The sequence below is a fragment of the Haemaphysalis longicornis genome, unplaced genomic scaffold (genome assembly GCF_048455015.1).
Source record: "Haemaphysalis longicornis isolate Haplotype H1 unplaced genomic scaffold, Haemaphysalis longicornis Haplotype H1 scaffold_3, whole genome shotgun sequence".
Classification (NCBI taxonomy): domain Eukaryota; kingdom Metazoa; phylum Arthropoda; class Arachnida; order Ixodida; family Ixodidae; genus Haemaphysalis; species Haemaphysalis longicornis.
The window spans coordinates 113,539,098-113,556,015 of NW_027526335.1; the positions used below are offsets into that span (position 1 = coordinate 113,539,098).

At 47.6% G+C, this 16,918-nt stretch overlaps 1 protein-coding gene across 2 annotated transcripts in view; it reads right to left on the reverse strand.

The window, feature by feature from the left end:
- Nucleotides 1-6,147: 6,147 nt before the first annotated feature.
- Nucleotides 6,148-16,918, reverse strand: part of LOC144175018 (KICSTOR complex protein ITFG2-like) — an 89,938-nt gene continuing 79,167 nt past the window's right edge. For both annotated transcript variants that reach the window (XM_077704028.1, XM_077704027.1), the window contains exons 9-14: nt 15,428-15,600; nt 14,273-14,361; nt 13,235-13,352; nt 11,636-11,797; nt 9,412-9,477; nt 6,148-8,849 (exon numbers count right to left, since the gene is read on the reverse strand). In XM_077704028.1, the coding sequence (XP_077560154.1) occupies nt 8,770-8,849; nt 9,412-9,477; nt 11,636-11,797; nt 13,235-13,352; nt 14,273-14,361; nt 15,428-15,600 (688 nt within the window). In that variant the 3' untranslated portion in view covers nt 6,148-8,769. The remainder of the gene's footprint in view (nt 8,850-9,411; nt 9,478-11,635; nt 11,798-13,234; nt 13,353-14,272; nt 14,362-15,427; nt 15,601-16,918) is intronic.

The window sequence follows — 16,918 nt, forward strand, 5'->3', positions numbered from 1 at the left end:
GCAGTCAACAAAGCCAAAACACCGGAATTCGCTCGCCACCATCTGGCCTGGACCGTTGATGACTGGCAACGTGCTGCAATTCGCCGATGAGTCGGCGGTATGCACAGTGTGGGACCAAAAGCAAAAAGTATACCGGCCAGCATTGATGAGGTTTGTGTTTCTTAGCTTTCTGTTCTTGTTTATATTAGATTGGGCAGGCATTTATATTTTCTCTCTGGTATAATTGCCTTTAATCAACGAACAATGTGAAACGCGTTGGCTGTATTGACGCTCTCAGCAAAACTAATTTATTTCCTCTATAGGTACCGTATGATCTACACTACGTTCAGGAGGTGAAGGCAAGCGGCCGTAGGATCGTTAATGTTTGGAGAGTCATTACCAAGGACGGACTGGGTCCCCTTTGTCGGATATCGGGCCGTTTATGCGCTGACAGCTACATCGACATTATTGATTCTGAACTTGCTCCACACTTGCTTGATGGTTCCTTCCCGCATGGGCTCTTCTATTGACAGCACAATTTTTCTCCAGTGCACACTGCTTGTGCTGTAAAAACACACCCGGAAAAACTAGGCATCGTGACGTTGCCTTGGCCGCCACAAGGGGCAGACGTAAACATAATAGAAAATGTGTGGGGCATCCTCAAATCTATTCTGTCGAAGATTCCGCCGATCAGGTGTGGGGATATGCCTTGACGGAAACTCAATTGGGACACTGTGAAGAATGATCTCGACCTTGTGCCTCCCTGCCAAGGCGCATCGCTGGTGTTGCCCAGTCGGATGGACCATTCTACCGCTTCTAACTTTGCAGTTTTTTCTGTCAAAACCTGCACTAAAATCTTTAAAAGTAGACAAGGCAAAAAACAACTTGTCCCTAACATACACATTTTCTTGCTGCAATGCCCTAAAGCCCGAATAAAGTACTAGCAGGCTTCAAATTCTGTGTGTTTATTTTGGTTAACGCAGATACTTACATGTCCATATTTAATGACGCACGCAAAAAGGGGCCACTGAGATTAATAAATTTATGCAGAGCAAAAGATAAGTAACATTGTGCCCCACGCTGCTTAGCTACCTTTGGCGGTAGCAAAACGGCCTTGCAAGATAAGGAAAACCGGGGGTGTGTTGCCCTGGGGAGACCAGCGGAGTAGGCGACGCTCACAGAACAGATAGCCCCATGCGCGTGCGCATACTTATGCCCATTTTGCCGGTGAACACCGTGATAGGGCGCTGACATGCCAACTGGTCGTCGCTCCCACCATATTATTAAAAACTTGGGAGGTTGTACATGAGCGGGTGCATTTCCGTCCTACCTGGAACATGCAATATTCTAACTGCAAAAAACTTGGTCTTCCCATTAGTACGCCTTTCAGACTACCGGGGATATGGTAAATAAATGTGGCTCTTGAAAATTTTCGTCTTAGAAAAGAAAACTTTTATCCCAGTATCCTTTCTAAGACGAAATTTTTAAGAAGCACATCTACCATTCCCGGGAGCCTGAAAGGCGGATATTTGGAAATACCAAGTTTTTTTTTGCAGTAAGAACATAGCATGTACCAGCTAGGTAAAACCGAAATACACCCTTGACCACGACGATCGCATGTTAAACATTCTCAGTACCAGTAGCGTGGTTATTTGCTCATAAATGGGGTAAATTGCTAATAATTTGTGATTACAATATAAGCAGTGGCAGAAACGTAAAATATGGGTTTCTGACACAGCTAAGGCAAGACGATAACGACATAAAGACCCTTTGCAAAATAAAGGCCGGCCACACTGAACATTGAGGGGTGGAAGCGTTGCGGTTACGCATTTTGGCCCATCCCTTCACCATTCTTCAGCCTCATATGGTTGTTTTGTATACGCTGCTGGTACTCCTGTAGCAATATAAAGCACGATGCTCACTCACTGCTGCTCACCTATTTGCAAACGGTTCGTTTACGTGCAGTGATGCTGGACGAAAAACACGTATGACGCGCACCCTTAGCGTCTCCCGTTCAAATTTGGAAATCTCAAGTGGAATGCGTCTTTTGCAGCGAAAGCTACACTACGCTACTTCGGGCAGACTTCGCGGGGTGACCAGTTTTGACCTTGACAGATAGAGTTCAAACCACACCCCCTTCCGCAAGCGTCGGGCACGGTGGGAGCGGCCCGGTGGCGGGGAGATACGCGGCAGTGGAGAAGTAGGCTTATTCTTGGGTGAAACCAGCATGAACTTCAACAAATACAAAGGAAATGGAACACAAGGAAAGCCGCTGGTCTAAAAACTAAAGTTTAATATCAAGAAGGGTGAGTATAAACACTTAACAAAAAACAATGAAGACACTGTTTCGGATGAAGACACGCTTTCTTGGCTGGCACACTTGTCGCCTTCTGATATGTGCAACGCTTCCATTGCGGGGCGTTGGTTCACAGGGCCTAAATAAAATGTCAGTGCCATGAAAATGTTTACATCCGCTGCACTTAGTACAAAGTGAAGGATGGGATGATTGGGGGCCCTTTAATGACAATTCATGCTCTCTCAAAAGCACGTTGATACAACTTGTGTTCCACTTCCTTTGTATTTGTTCGCGCTGGCTTCATCAAAGAATGTCTTTCCAACTAGCACAGCTTAATTGCAACCCTTCTGCCCAGAGGTAGGCGAGGAGGGAACGAAGCCGTGCGCGGGACCCGTGTCACCACCTGGCGGAGCACCCTGCACGGAGCAGCGGCACGATGGCGGGGAAAGATAGGCGACAGGGTAGAGATGGGTGAGGGAACGGATACGTGCGCTGACCCTCTCCCCATTTGGTGAAGGAAGGCGAGGAGGCCACCGCCGCAGCGATAAGCGTGCCACAAAGGAAGGCCAGAAGGCCACGTAAGGCGCAGAGCCATGTGCGATAGAGGAAGACGAACATCCAGCTGTGGTGGCTCGTACAGCGGCGAGGCTTAACAACGCCGTGAGGCGAAAAATGATGATGAATAAGCAGTGTGTTCATGCAAGCACGTCTCTATATCACTGCGAAACCACACCTCGACAATGGGCCTAGCCACGGCAGTGAAGCGTTCGCTATTAACTAGGGTTAACCAAAGCTAAACCACAGCAATTTTTATAAACGTTTTGTTCGCAGCAATATGCCAAGTTTGCTTTCAACTGTTCGTCACTTTGGAGTAGTATTGGTTTTTGCACCAATTTTAGTCATAAAAATTACAGCATGCCATGCATAGAGCCCCAAAGTATTAAAAAAATATTGCATGCAGCCAGGGTTACCATATTGGGCGAGAAAGCGCCAAATTGGGCAACGTTCGCTCTCGTTTAGGTTCGGACACCTGCACCAAAATCAGGCAATATTTCAAGCGCAAGCGAGATATATGCTCGCGTTCAAAGCGTCCCTACTGGTATTTGGTGCACCGATTCAACGTTGATATCTTAAATCATTGCAACTGGGAATTACAATCTTCTGTGTCTGTACCAAGGAGATTTAAAACCTGTACGCATAAAGCCTATTGTTCACGACACCGTAATTGATGATTTGGCAATACACGAAAAAAGAATAGCTTCTTCCCCTGTATGAATATCGCCTTCTGCGAGCAAATGTTGATGGCCTGTTGGACATATGCGTGATGAAATTTTGGAAAAACGTACAAAGAGCCAGAAATCGCGCAGAAAATTTGATGCTTCCTCTGCTCTCTGAGCTTGTCGTCTTCCTTTTATCTTTGTCGATATCTAGGGCTCCGGGTGTTCGCATATTATTTTTGGTAAAACTCGGAGGGTGTGTTTTGAGGTTTATTGTTTAGCGAAATTTCGATGTTTTATGGAGTTTGTCTTGTAAATATCCAATTCTCCGAAATTTGGATTTTATTCCGCTCTATTTTAAATGTTCCAGATCATTGGAGAAATGGTCTGAACACGAACACCTCCTAAGGCTCGGAGCAACTTTCGGCGGCTGCATGATGCAGCTGCCGAAAAGCACGAGTCACCCTCACCCTAGCCACCTTAGCAATTTTTTTTCCCCTCGAGAAGCATGCGGGCTAGAGGAAAATGGTTTTATAGTGTTGGGCTATTCCCCGGCTTGTGCATAGCCCGTAAAAATATGAAAAAAAAAACAGAAAAAGAAACACGCACGAATGTTTTCTCTCTCGTTTGCAATTTTCCATTTTTTTTTTCTCCCTCGCGAATCACACATGCTAGAGGAGAATGGATTTGCACTTGTGGGCTATTCCCTTGGCGTTTGCACAACTCGTACAAATATGGAAGATACGTTTATTTCCCACACTCAGATCGTAGATATGGAGGCAGTGAGGGCTGTAGTGCTGGTATTCTTCCACGCAGCAGTAGCACAGGGAGTGAAAGGCTCCATGTAAGGGACCTCCACCGGTTCTTTCTTTGCAGGATCCAACAGGTGCACCGGGTTGGTGGCAGCACTCGGGGGTAGCATACTGCGCTACCCCCCCCCCCCGCCCCCCCCGGGCTGCACGAGTTCAAGTTGGTTTTGAATTTCCACCCACTTACCAGGCGCTCCGCCGCCCTGATTATTTATGTAGCTGATTAAATATTTCTTGCATTTGTTTTTCCTGTTTGCTTTCCACTTAGAGGGTTTATTTTTGTTTCTAACGAAACTGGTTGCTCTATTGTTTCCCCTTAAATCGCCTTTTTCTATGTTTTCAGCTGTCTATGTAGGTGCTTCGGTTAGCTCTAGTCTGTTGCTTTCCATTCGACGCCTAGTTTGCCTACCTTAGCTTCGCGGGACCCCTACTACCGACAGTCCATGCCATGTGTGGTCGGAAACCCACCAGAAGTCTACCCACAGTCTACTTCTTGTCTAGTAGATCGATACGTTTGAGCATTTGAGAAACGTGTTCACTGCTACTGCTACTGGCATCGCATTTCGAAATCCTGACACTTTTTTAAGACTTTGTTCAAGCACTGATTGTGGGTGTGCCAACTGTTCCCAGATGCCATACATCATGGGTGCCATTTTTAGTTTAAGGGAGTGTGAGCTGCAGTGCAGAGAGACAGCCTCCAAACCACATACAGGATAAGTCGCTTATCAGAAAGAAGGTAGCACTGTCATTCATTCCAGTTGGCGAGCAAAATGGCTGCCCTGCTCGCACTAAGCCTCGCCTGCCTCACAATAGTTTAGCCAAGTTTCTGAGCTTGTAAAGCACTTTTGCGCCTCCACAATTGTGCTGGAAAAAGTATTGTAGGTTATGCTGTAATTATTACTACATATTTTACTCATTTCATGCCGAAAAATTTAGCGTAGGCACGAATTCTGGTTTACGTATTTGATGTTAACTGTGCCCACTAGATGGTGGCACAGACGTGTTTTTGAAGCGGTACGGGGGATGTCTACAATTATTTTGTAAGAAAGTTACTGTATTGTGAATGTCTGATTTAAAAAGTATGAGATTAAAGCTTTAAGAAGTAAGCAAGCAGTTCTGGGCAGCAAAGTTTTGAGTCATTTGCTTTTAGACTTATTTGTCAGACGTCGCTACTTGCATTCTGGCGACTACACCAGAATACGGAAACTGCAAATGGGGTGCTAAAACGTTTTCTGCCTCGCTCCACAAAAAGAATCTCCAGTACATGTGCAATGATAACACGGTACAATGGACAAGGTACGGTGACACTGTAACATGCCAAGCTGAAGCTCTCAACTAGCTTCAGGCATTCGCAAACCTTTATCGGCCACAAATATGTGCTGCACACAAATAATGCCATAAAGCGATTCGCAATGAATTGCTGCCTAGAAGTCAGGGTTTTACAGTAGTGCTTGGACCATTCTGTGGATGCACATTTGAGGGAACACTTTCAAAAGCGCTAACATGCATTCTCAGGCATTAGAACGGGCTGAAACGATACTGGTTCAAATGAGGGGGGCTTTGGGAGTGACTGGTTGAAACAGGATGCGCTCAACCAGGAAGGCCGTTTTGGGAACGGGAGCACATTGGACATGTTGAATAAGAAGTGAGTTTCAAGTATTGGTTCAATTAGAACAGGTTCTAATCGGTATGGGTTGTTTTGGGCAACATCTGTTGAACTAAAGGCAACGTAACTCGTTGTCGAGCATTACTATTAACTTTGACCTATAACTCTAATGTACTTCAAAATCCCTGAAACAAAAGAGTAAGTAATAGTGTAAAGCATAAATAAAGAGACAAACGTGGATTCAAAAGTGTGGCAATGCTTTATTAGAGCATAAATAATTTTGATCACCCACAAGGAGACCACGCGATAGTACCTAAATGATACCTAAACTGGGCAGAGGTGCTTAATTACTAATTTGAAACATACTGGCAGGCTGCCTAAGTTATTTGCAAGCCAAATATTTTTCTATCCACATTGCTCACAATTCCTGAAACCCCTGAAAATTAGGCTCCACAACGGAATATGCAATTTACAATGATCAAACTTTGCCACAACGAAATTTCAACTTTAACGAAGTGTTTTTGGTTCCCCGACCACGTTTCGTACACTCCAATATATCACAACTCCCTCTGCAACGAACCACTTTTTCATTGTTCTTCCGGTTCAACAAAATTTTCACGCGGCACAATTAAGTCACTTGATCAACTTGATCAGAGGTCGTGGAAACTTGCTTGAATAGCCTCCGATGATGACGATTATAGAAGCAACATTATACCCCGGTTCCTGATGGCTGAAATGCCGAAAAACCAAGGGGGACGCCATTTTGCTGTTGATGATCATGCGACACAGCATTATGCAACAGCCCCCAAGCTTGCGATAAGCAACCTCGACTGGAGCCAAAGCTTAGCCGAATCCACACGCATATTGGCTATTGGCTCAAGCAATCTTTCTGGGTATTTTTGTGCAACGCGTTAGTCCTCGCTTTGCTTGATCATTGACGCGTGCGTACCTCACTGCAGGAGCTTGGACCAGAGCTTGTTTGGTGTTTTTTTTTTTTTTGTTGTTGATAGCGAGCTAATGGCCGCGCCACAAACCAAGAAACGGAAGTTTGTTTCATTGGAGCAGAAAGCTCAAATCATTGCCGCGGCAGCAACAGGGAGAAAAAAAGGAAGCATTACCGAAGAGTGCAGTATCTCTCCAAGCTCTTTGTCGACCATTCTGAGTCCGAAGCGACCATCTCAACGGCACGTCAGGCACGTCTGCGTAACGCAAGAGAACGACCCAGCCCTCTTATGGAGACCTTGCTAAGGCCGTTTATACCTGGCTTCGCAAGACAAAGGCAAAGAAAATCCCAATCAGCGGCACTACAATCCAGCAGAAGGCCCTCAACTACGCCTGCCTTTTAGGCATAGGTGGCTAGCGCTGGAAGGTTAAACCGCTTCAAGGAGTGCCACGATATCGTCGAGTTGAGCGGCGAGTCTGCTTTTGTAGACTTCGACAGTGTGTCCTTGTGGATCGCGACCAACGCCGCAAACATCTTAGAAAAGTACGCCGCATCTGGTGTACAATGCGGACGAAACCGGGTTTTCTACGAAATGCTGCCTGCGAAGACGCTTGATTTCTAAGGAAAGCAGTGCCACAGAGGCAAGCAGAGCAAAAAGCGTGTCACCGTTTCACTCTGTGCAAATTTGGACGGGTCCGACAAGTGGCCCGGGCCTTCCAGTCATCAGCAAAAGTGCAAAACCGCGCTGGTTTAAAGGCGCGCGAAGCCTGCCAGTCAAATACATTGCGAATAGCCGTTCGTGGATGACGTGCTATTTTCACCGAATGGCTGGTCGCATTTAACAAGGAAATGAAAAGGCAAGGCCAGAATGCTTGTTTGCTTGTGGATAATTGTTCTGCGCATTGTGCAGACGGTAATGTCACACTGACAAACGTCGCGCTTAAACTTTTTCCGCCAAACTGCACGTCCCTTATCCAGCCTTTGGATCAAGGCACGATCAACTGCCTGAAGCATGGCTACCGATCCAGGCTGATACGGCACATTCTTCTTAACACTGAGCATGGGCGCGACACCAAAGTCGATTTATTCATGGCAGTGCAAATGTTGGCCGCCGCATGGATGTCAACGGGACGTGACATTATCAAGAACTGCTTTGCGTATGCGGGGTCTCGGCACGGAGAACTGACCCTAGCTGGTCCCAGCGACACTGCTGCCAACGAAGAGTGCTCTGGACAAGGGGGGGAGCCGCAGCGACAGTCGCAGCATGGACAACACTCCGGGAATCCAGCATTCTGCCCGACAGCATCGACCTGCATGACTTTATGGACGCTGACGTGGATGTGATAGTATACAATGAGTTCAATGACAAGAAATCCTCAGGAGTGCTCACGCCGCTGCCGCCGATTCGTCTGACGATGATAAAGTCGCACGTGGTCCCACGTGGCCCACGACAGAGATATTGCCATGCCACTTCTCACCGAGTGGGAGAAACACGTTCTGCCACTGCTGGCACGAAAGAGGAAGCAAACAAAAATGAGTGATTTTTTGGAAGTTCTGGAAATAAACTGGGCCCAGAGAGATTTGAAGGTCGTTTTTCCCTTATTTACAGTTTTTCCCGCAACAAAGAAATTTTCCCTTCAACAAAATTTTTTGCGGTCCCCATGAATTTCGTTGCAGCAAAGTTTGACTGCATTAAACTCAGCTTGCTCTTTTTCCTAGTGGCAGTGTGCCTCCTAACTTTGCACTCGCAACACTCACTGTCAGATTCTGAAACCAGTAAAACTCCTTAACAAGAAGCCACTGTGATGACCGCAAAGAGATAACGTTGCTTCCTCGGCAAAGAGGTCTTCGCACCTTCGCAACAGAGTGACAAAAGCTGCCTTTGACATCACACAACGAGTGCCACCAAAGCCAGCATCTCAAACGGCCTGCAGCTTGACTGGTTCATTCGCCTCCTTGCCTTCATCACAGCAATCTTCCTCCGCTTCTCCATGGTAGCCTGTGAAGCAACCAGGAACGACACCATCACAACGGTCCAAGGCTCAAAGCGAACCACTGGCTGTCTTTTACTGCTGCCTGCTCAAGAAATAGTGGTTGCAAGAAAGTTAAATCCCGACTTGCACAAAATCTTGTTTCTATGCCCTCGTGGCTAAGTTAAGAAATGCTAAGCAGTCTAAAGCAAAAAAAAAAAGAAGAAGAAGAAGAACCTAATGATTGACTGTGAAATGTCAGCACTAATTTGGCTGGGATTTAGAGGGCGGCACTTTCTGTTTGGCAAATAGACACTACTGTTTTCCAATTCACTACACTGCAAAATTTGCTTTTTTCATTTCACAACAAGTAATTTTCTTTTGAGTTTTTAGGCCCACGCAAATTTTTGGATGCTGCTGAACTATGCTCGGGAAAAACAAAAGTTCCCCATTGCAAGGGAAAAGCAGAGTGCACGTACTTGCATTCCTGAACTTTCACTCCCCCCCCCCCCCCCCCCCCGCCCCCCTCCCTCCAAAAAATGTGCTTTGTGGGCTGGGCTCAGGAGTCTGGCGGTGAAAGCACATACATACCTAGATCATTAAGGAATGGCTGAGCCCCGTAAAGGCACCACTGGAGCAACTTCCGCCGATCCACACCTGCACATGTTTTTTCGAAGTTAAAACCCCTACATCAATTTCTTGTCACAGGAAAGAAAAAAAAACATTTCACACTGCGTGCGCACGATGTTTGATTACTGCGTCCCACCCCACCAACAGATAGTTGCTAACATGCACTCAACACAAGAAAAGGGTAGCAAGACTTCTGTGGACAGTCCTCGGTGCATGTAGGGTAGCTACCCTTCCTCTCACTGAACTGCCACACATGGCACCAAATATGTATCTACAGTGGAATCTAATCTCGATGATACGATTCTGGGTGATACGAATTTCGGGATGATACGGATTTCTGAGAAGTCCCGGCGAAATTGCATTATTTGCAATGGGCAAAATTTCGGCTGTTACGAAAGGACCAGCACGGCCCGGCGGATGATACGAACGAGCCGGCGAGGTGCCCAGCTGCCAAGCAAGCGACAGCGACGTGCAGGCTCTCTCTCTCCTATTTGTTGCACTTTCTCCAGGAACGGCTGGGCTGTTGTTTTCTGCTTGCAAAAATGACGTCGCCGCAGAACCACCCGCATGCTCCGCGCGGCGCGGCCAGCGGCTGCAACACGGCGGCGGCTTCGGCCACGAAGTGGTGTGGGGAGCTCGAGCGAACGCTTCTAACCACTCTTTAAAATGCTGCTCAAGGCGCACACGAAGTTGCTTGTGAGGTAAAGGAGCTGATAATGAGGGCGAAAATGGTACTAGAAAATGTAATCCGCGCCGCTAGTGAAAGCGCCCATGAAATATCTGCCAGGGTGGTAAGTAAGCCTTAACATCTCCGGCGGAGAAAGCTGGCTGCCTCGAGCCCTTAGAAACTGCCGCCATGAGGTGCGCGCCTCCCCATTGGAGCAAGTCGTCAGGCTCCTCCCACTGCCGCGCGCGTAGCACGTCGGGCACGATTCTAGCACGATTCCGTGGGCGCGATTCTAGGGCAACGCATGCCTGCGGCAGCTTTTAACGGAGGCAGAAGCTGCCACAAGCGCAGAATTGTCGACGCAAGTGTGAAAAAAAATCGCACGCGTAACGCCGACGTGCACGAATCGCGTGCAAAAATGCACCATGCGGTTCCCGCCTTCACTGTGTAGTGAGCTTCCACACCGCGAGTGAGGAGACGAGTGGGAAGTTTTACGCGCTCCAGAAAGGGTTGCCCAGCGACATGGACGGTAAAAAAAGGCAGAAAACCATCACAGATTTCTTCACACGAAAGTAAGAAAAGAAATAAAATGAAAACCTTTTTAGCACTTAATTTTTTGGTCCGTGTTGGTTCATACAAATTTTGGATGATACGAGTATTTGTATTGCCGCGAACCATGTATGGGTTTGTTTATTTATTGTTTGTTTACTGCCCGGCCACACTCGGCTCTGTTATCTGTGTCCCAAGCGAAGCGCGTCTTCCATTCTTTATTTTTATGCCGCACGGACTATCTCCTTCAGATAAGCAGACTGTTTCGCCCTAACGTCACTAGCCCAGAATAGTCTCCTTTGATCTACAATGTTCTGGATGTAAATCAACGGTTACAGAAACACTTGCGCCGAAAGATAAAAGCCTGCAGAGCAGACGCCGCGGCATTCGAATTGCCGGAGCTCGCCTGCACACGTCACTTTTTTGACTGCTGCTTCGCCGCCTGTGTATTGTTTGAGTTTCTAGGGGAGCACAAGTTCGCTCCAATAAACTTGTTTTCCTTGAAGACAACTGTTACGTCTTTGACTTCGTGACAGTATCATCGAGATTCTACTGTGTTCGAGCTTCCGTGGGGAGAGAGACCAACATCAAACACCTGCTCTCCACTGCTGTGCTAGGCTGCCCAGCTAACAACACTGCACCTCAGGGCAATTACTGTACAGTCAGTTACGTGCTGGAGCTGATAATTTTGCTCTAGCAGCTGCTGTTGATAACAACATCCAAGGCCACGCATGCACTCCCATGCATGCTCAACAGGTTTTGTTACGCACACACGAAAGCCACCCAACATCCCTATCAGTACTCCTCATATGACGACAAACTGTGCAGCCCCATTTCTGCTAGATGCATCACATGGTGAATGATATCAATGGTCACACCAACCAATTTCTCTACCTGCTCCTAGCTAGCAGCCCTTTACCATCACAATCATTATCAGCCAGACTTATGTGGGGGAAACCGGGTACCGACCAGGTGCAAGGGCCTCGATTTTGGCCTCGAGCTCGGGGTTGTCAAGCAGCGACTGGGTGGCCATGTTGGGGAAGGTGATGTTGCAGTAGACGACAATGCGGTTGTTGAACGTCCCGTACACCAGGCAGGGCAGGGTCTGGCCAGGACTCAGCGTCAGGTCGCCTGCGCAGTGGCAGAAAACAGCTAGCCTGCAGGGTGACCGACACAGCGGTACTAGGCAACCAGCTTGCAGAGGTACATTGGTCACACCCTACGGTGGTGAACCTGCTCATTGTAATGGAGGCTGCAACGAAGGCCTCAGATATGTAAGCTGAGTGGAGAGCAGCTACTAAACAAACTAGTTTGCACTGCAGAGGACCTCCCTATGCCATTGAGAACAAAACGCAGGGTGTTTGTGATGAACAAGCAGTTGATTGATTGATTGTAGGGTTTTAACGCGCCAACGCAACGCAGGCAATGAGGCGCGCCATAGTGGAGGGCTCCGGATTAAGTTTTGACCACCTGCGGATCTTTAACATGCGCTGAAATCTCGTGCACACGGGCATTTTTGCTTTTCGCCTCCATCATAAAAGCGGCCGCCGCGGCCGGGAATCGAACCCGCGACCTCGTGCTCAGCAGCAGCACAATGCCTTAGCCACTGAGCCACCGCGGCGGGTCATGAACAAGCAGTTACTGTACAAACTCGGTATGACGCTTTGATGAGCAAGTGCTTTAGCACATTACTGTCAGTGCTCAAGCCCCCTCCCCTTTTAAAAACGAGCTAGCATTCACACTAACGAATTGGAGAGAGAGCAAAGCGGGGCACAGGTATAATAGCCACATTGCAAAGTTTTAAGCCCATTAAGTGACAGTGACTGCAGCATCGAGCAGTGCTGTTGGTGCCTTCACAGGCAGGTTTGGCTACCCGAAGCAGAGCTGCACCAAGATAGTGAACCAAGATAGTTAACATAGTGACCTGCTAATGAGAGCAGCAATTTTAGTGCAGGAGCCTAATAAAAAATACTGCCAAATGCTGCAAAGACATCCCCTACTGATGATGATGAGCAAGGGGCCCATGTGACTGAAAAAAAATAACAATAAAATGAGAGGTTTATGAGCTGCAAGTTCCTAAGGGCATATCAAGTTACATTGTTTTCTCTTGTGCGGAGCAACTTGTGTGAAAACTTAGCTCCTTTTTTTGCAATTTTCTTCTACTTGGTGCAGGGAGTCTACCGATTGGCACACCTTGCAATGCAAGTTGCATGTGCCCAGCGAGCTCTCTGCAACCTCAGCAATTCTAATATTTTGGTGTAATCAGTAAATTTTTCTCTCATCTTTACTGGCTCGATTTTTCTGACAATGAATACCATCCCCAGCTGCAGAGCTACAGCTCACAACAGGATAGCTCCAAAAATCGCCATAGTACACCACAGTTGGCAACACTGATTCCACCACCCGTGGCTTATCACCGTCAATACCAGCTATGCTGCATGAAGATGCCATAACCATGCCGCGCATGCTTTTAAAGCACTAAACACAATCTGACCGTTGCCCATTAGCCTAGGTTGCAAGTGCCATAAGGCCCAGTGTAAAATCTTGCTGAGAAGACCCATGGCTTACCGGCGGTGAACGTGCAGACAGCCTCGTCAAACTGAAAGCGCACGGACTGCCGCTCCTTGTTGACAATGTACGTCTGGCCATCCCAGGCACACGCTATCACTTCGTCTCGCCCATCACCCTGCGACCAGGGAGAGAGATTCATTGGAGAACGAAGTTATCGCACTGCAAACAACACAAGGGGTCCCAATGCGAACTTGTGTCCTCTAGCCACACTAGCAAGGCCTCATGCTGCAATTTAACTGTCCTGATATCAGGTCAGGGCTTACTGCTGCTTGGGGCAACCTCAGTAAAAGTCAGCAAAACGCAAAAATAAAACCAAACAGGAGCATGTTTGTTAGAAGTAAATTGTACTAAAGACAAGTGCTTCTTGAACAGTGACTTTCATAAGGGAACAGTGCAGCTGCAGAATTTATCAGGTTCTAAAATGCATAGCACTGTTTTTAAAACAGATGCATCCGAAACGAAATGAAGCCCTACAATCTAGGCACTCAACCATTGCCGGGAATGAGATAGTGCACAATTAGCACAAGTAATATGAAACCATCTACTGAATGATACATCTCGCATACAGCACATTCAAAATTATAACCTAGTGGAAATGAACACACTGCACAACGTGCAAAATGCCGTCTGTTTCACTCTTCCATGGGCAACCACCCATAAAGTTACTTGCATCGCCTATGCTACACATGGGTAAGGATGGCTGTCGTACCAACAAGCCTCCTACATTCTGATTTTTTTGCTCTTTCAATGTGTAGGCCTCTAATAGCAGAGGTGTCAACACTCACTGACCAATAACAGCTGTTGCGACCTCATGCACATTACACTGCTGTCCCAAATAAAGCAAGGCCAGGGAATGTGGAACATTCAACAAAATAAATGCCCACCGTTTGGTCGTCACTATTCCTTCTCAGCTATCCCGACACCCAGATCCTCTAAAAGAAGCCCAACAATACAAGCGGGAACATTGGTCCAGTCACTCCTGATCACAGCTGGAAGGAGCGGCTGAGGCCCTGTGGAAGAAGGGAGACCGCTTACCACAATGTCCATCTTGCTGAGCGCAAACAGCTGGTGGTCCACTTGCAGGGACCACAGGATGTTGTCCCCATCTACCAGCATCAGCGTCCCTGCACACAACAGCGCACTAATGCAGCGCAGCAACGTAAACCATTGGGGAGGTGGGTCCCCCTTGAGTTCAGGCAGAGGACGACACCCCTTGCAAGCTTCCCTCCGTCGTATCTTATCCTTAAAACATCATAGCTTGTAGCCGGTGACATTTCAAGGGCTGTCCAGAACTTGTGGTGCGTTTGCAGCCCACTTTGTGAAAAAAAGTCAGGTGAAAAACAACAAGCACTTACGCCCTACGCACTCTTTATGCTGAAATCCAGCTATATCTGCTGCATTGGCCAAACAAGATGCTGTAACTGCTTCTCTCGACGAAATGAGGATTTTGCGAAGACATCTGGAAGTGCGCCCCGACTACAGAATGGAAACCATGGGGCAGTGGAACGCCCAGAAAAAGAGGACCACCACACTGACTGACCCTGAGAAGAATTACCTGAAATGAATCCCCTAGAGCCACAGCACGTACAAGCAGGTGCAGGAAAGCTGGACAGACTGCTAAGTGCCCTTCCCCATTTCCACCCATGCTGTCTGGTGTGTTGCATTACCAAGTGATAACAAAAAGGAAAAACTGCACATGGCCAAAAACTAGCCACCCCTGACAGAAACCCCAATAGGCTTCGACATGTTGGGACTGCTCTCACTGAACCCTCAAGGAGAAATAGTGCTCTACCGGACCTCTGCTTCACAGCTTTTGTGTAAACGTACACGATTTTGATTCGCAAAGTACCCACAACATTGTCAGATCTACGCAGCGAGGACCCCATTCAAACTACTCCCAAACTTTGCCAACCTTGCCACAGATTGCCAAGTGACTTTGTTGTTATGTGCTCGTGCATGCAGATGAGGAGGAGCGATTTAACAAAACTTGTTGCTGAGCTAGCTGGTACATACTAAAGAAAGAAGAAATTGTGGTGCAAACTAGACGTGGACGAAGAAGACAAGATACGAACGATACAGATACAGGCGCCTGTATCTGTCGTGTCTTGTCTTCTTCATCCACGTCTAGTTTGCACCAAGTTTTCTTCGTTCTTTAGGAGAGGCAAGTGTGCACCTTGGTGGACCACCCACCGTCCAGAGTTGCCAAGGCCATGAGGGAGCCGGTGGGGGGCTCCCCAGTGTCACTGCTGCCCTTGACGCCACCCGCCACCACCGATGAGACATTTGGGTTGCGCATGTGAGACAGGCCCAGCTTGAAGTGCTGCGGAGCCACCGACAGGAGGGCCTCGTCTGCCGCTGCCATGCTGCAAGCACCACACGGGCCCCGGCTGGTCAGCTAACTACTCGGGGGTGCAGCCACAGCTGCGCCAAAACAGGGTTCTTCAATGTACACCAAATGCAAAACTCTGCTCCAGAATGTGGGCGGCACAAGCACCCATGCTTCGTTGAAGCTAAGGAGGGGCAAGTATTGGTGCAACACCTAGGGGACAAAAACTGGACTTCGGCGAACATAATAACGCAACTTACAAAAATAAAGCTTGCTTTTAAAATTAGGAAAGGTTATATTAGGCGATGTTTACTTATGTTTCTTCAATGCTTTTTTTATGACAAGGCAGCAGCCACAAGCATTTCAGTAATACTTCCACTTTCTGCCGACAGGTGACAGGGCAGTAAACTTGCCCCGTGCTTGCACAAGTGCCAGCAGCACGAGGAGGCCAAGCATGAGTGGTTTTCGATATGTAGGGCCTATGGGGAGTTTCGCAACTGATTGGGCGACCAGCTATGCTGCGATATACAAGTACACGTGTTTTGTGATATATAAGTCATCATTGTGATATATAAGTTAATATTGACTAACTCTGTTGGCAAAATGCCTGACTAAGCGCAAAATTTGCTAGTTTTGCTAACTATGGCAGAAAATAACGGACACATTTTCAACCTGCAGTTTGTACATCATCTAATCCAGTCGTGCAGATGAAACACCTTCATACGCAGTCTATAGCCTACAGCGCCTATGCCTCTTCTAGTTCACTGCACTTATGAGCAAACTAAAGTCGCTCTAAAGCATACAAAACGACCTTAGCACGGACAAGTGCTTGGTGTGTTACTGGTGTATCCAACACAACAATTAGACAGGTGCTGCAAATGTCAATGCGGATATCGTCACTGCACAGGTGGAGCCCTGTTTGACACACTGCCTCTTTGGTATTAGCCAAGCTCACTTGCATGAAATGCCGTTAACATGTGCTGTTTGAACGGCCGAAATGCAGAGACTGGTCGATTAAAGATTTTGACTCGTCGTGAGCGCAGCGACCCCTCTCCTGGTAAGCATGGGAAAAGGGCAAAGGCTTGATAGTGGGCACCAACGAGCGCACCAATGTGGCTTATCACCAACAACCCAATCTCAATAAACATCTTAGCTATCAGAAGGAAGCTACTGGCGACAACCCAAACATGGTGTTCATCGCCACCACTCAACGAAGTGATCACCAAGTGCTCCACAGAGGCACGGAGCGCTTGCCACTCACAGTAACGGAAACCGCTCACTGCATCCTCCCACGGCAAATGCAGCCGTGTAGTAGTACATACAGCAGGCACCCCAGCGGTGATGGCATGAGCTTA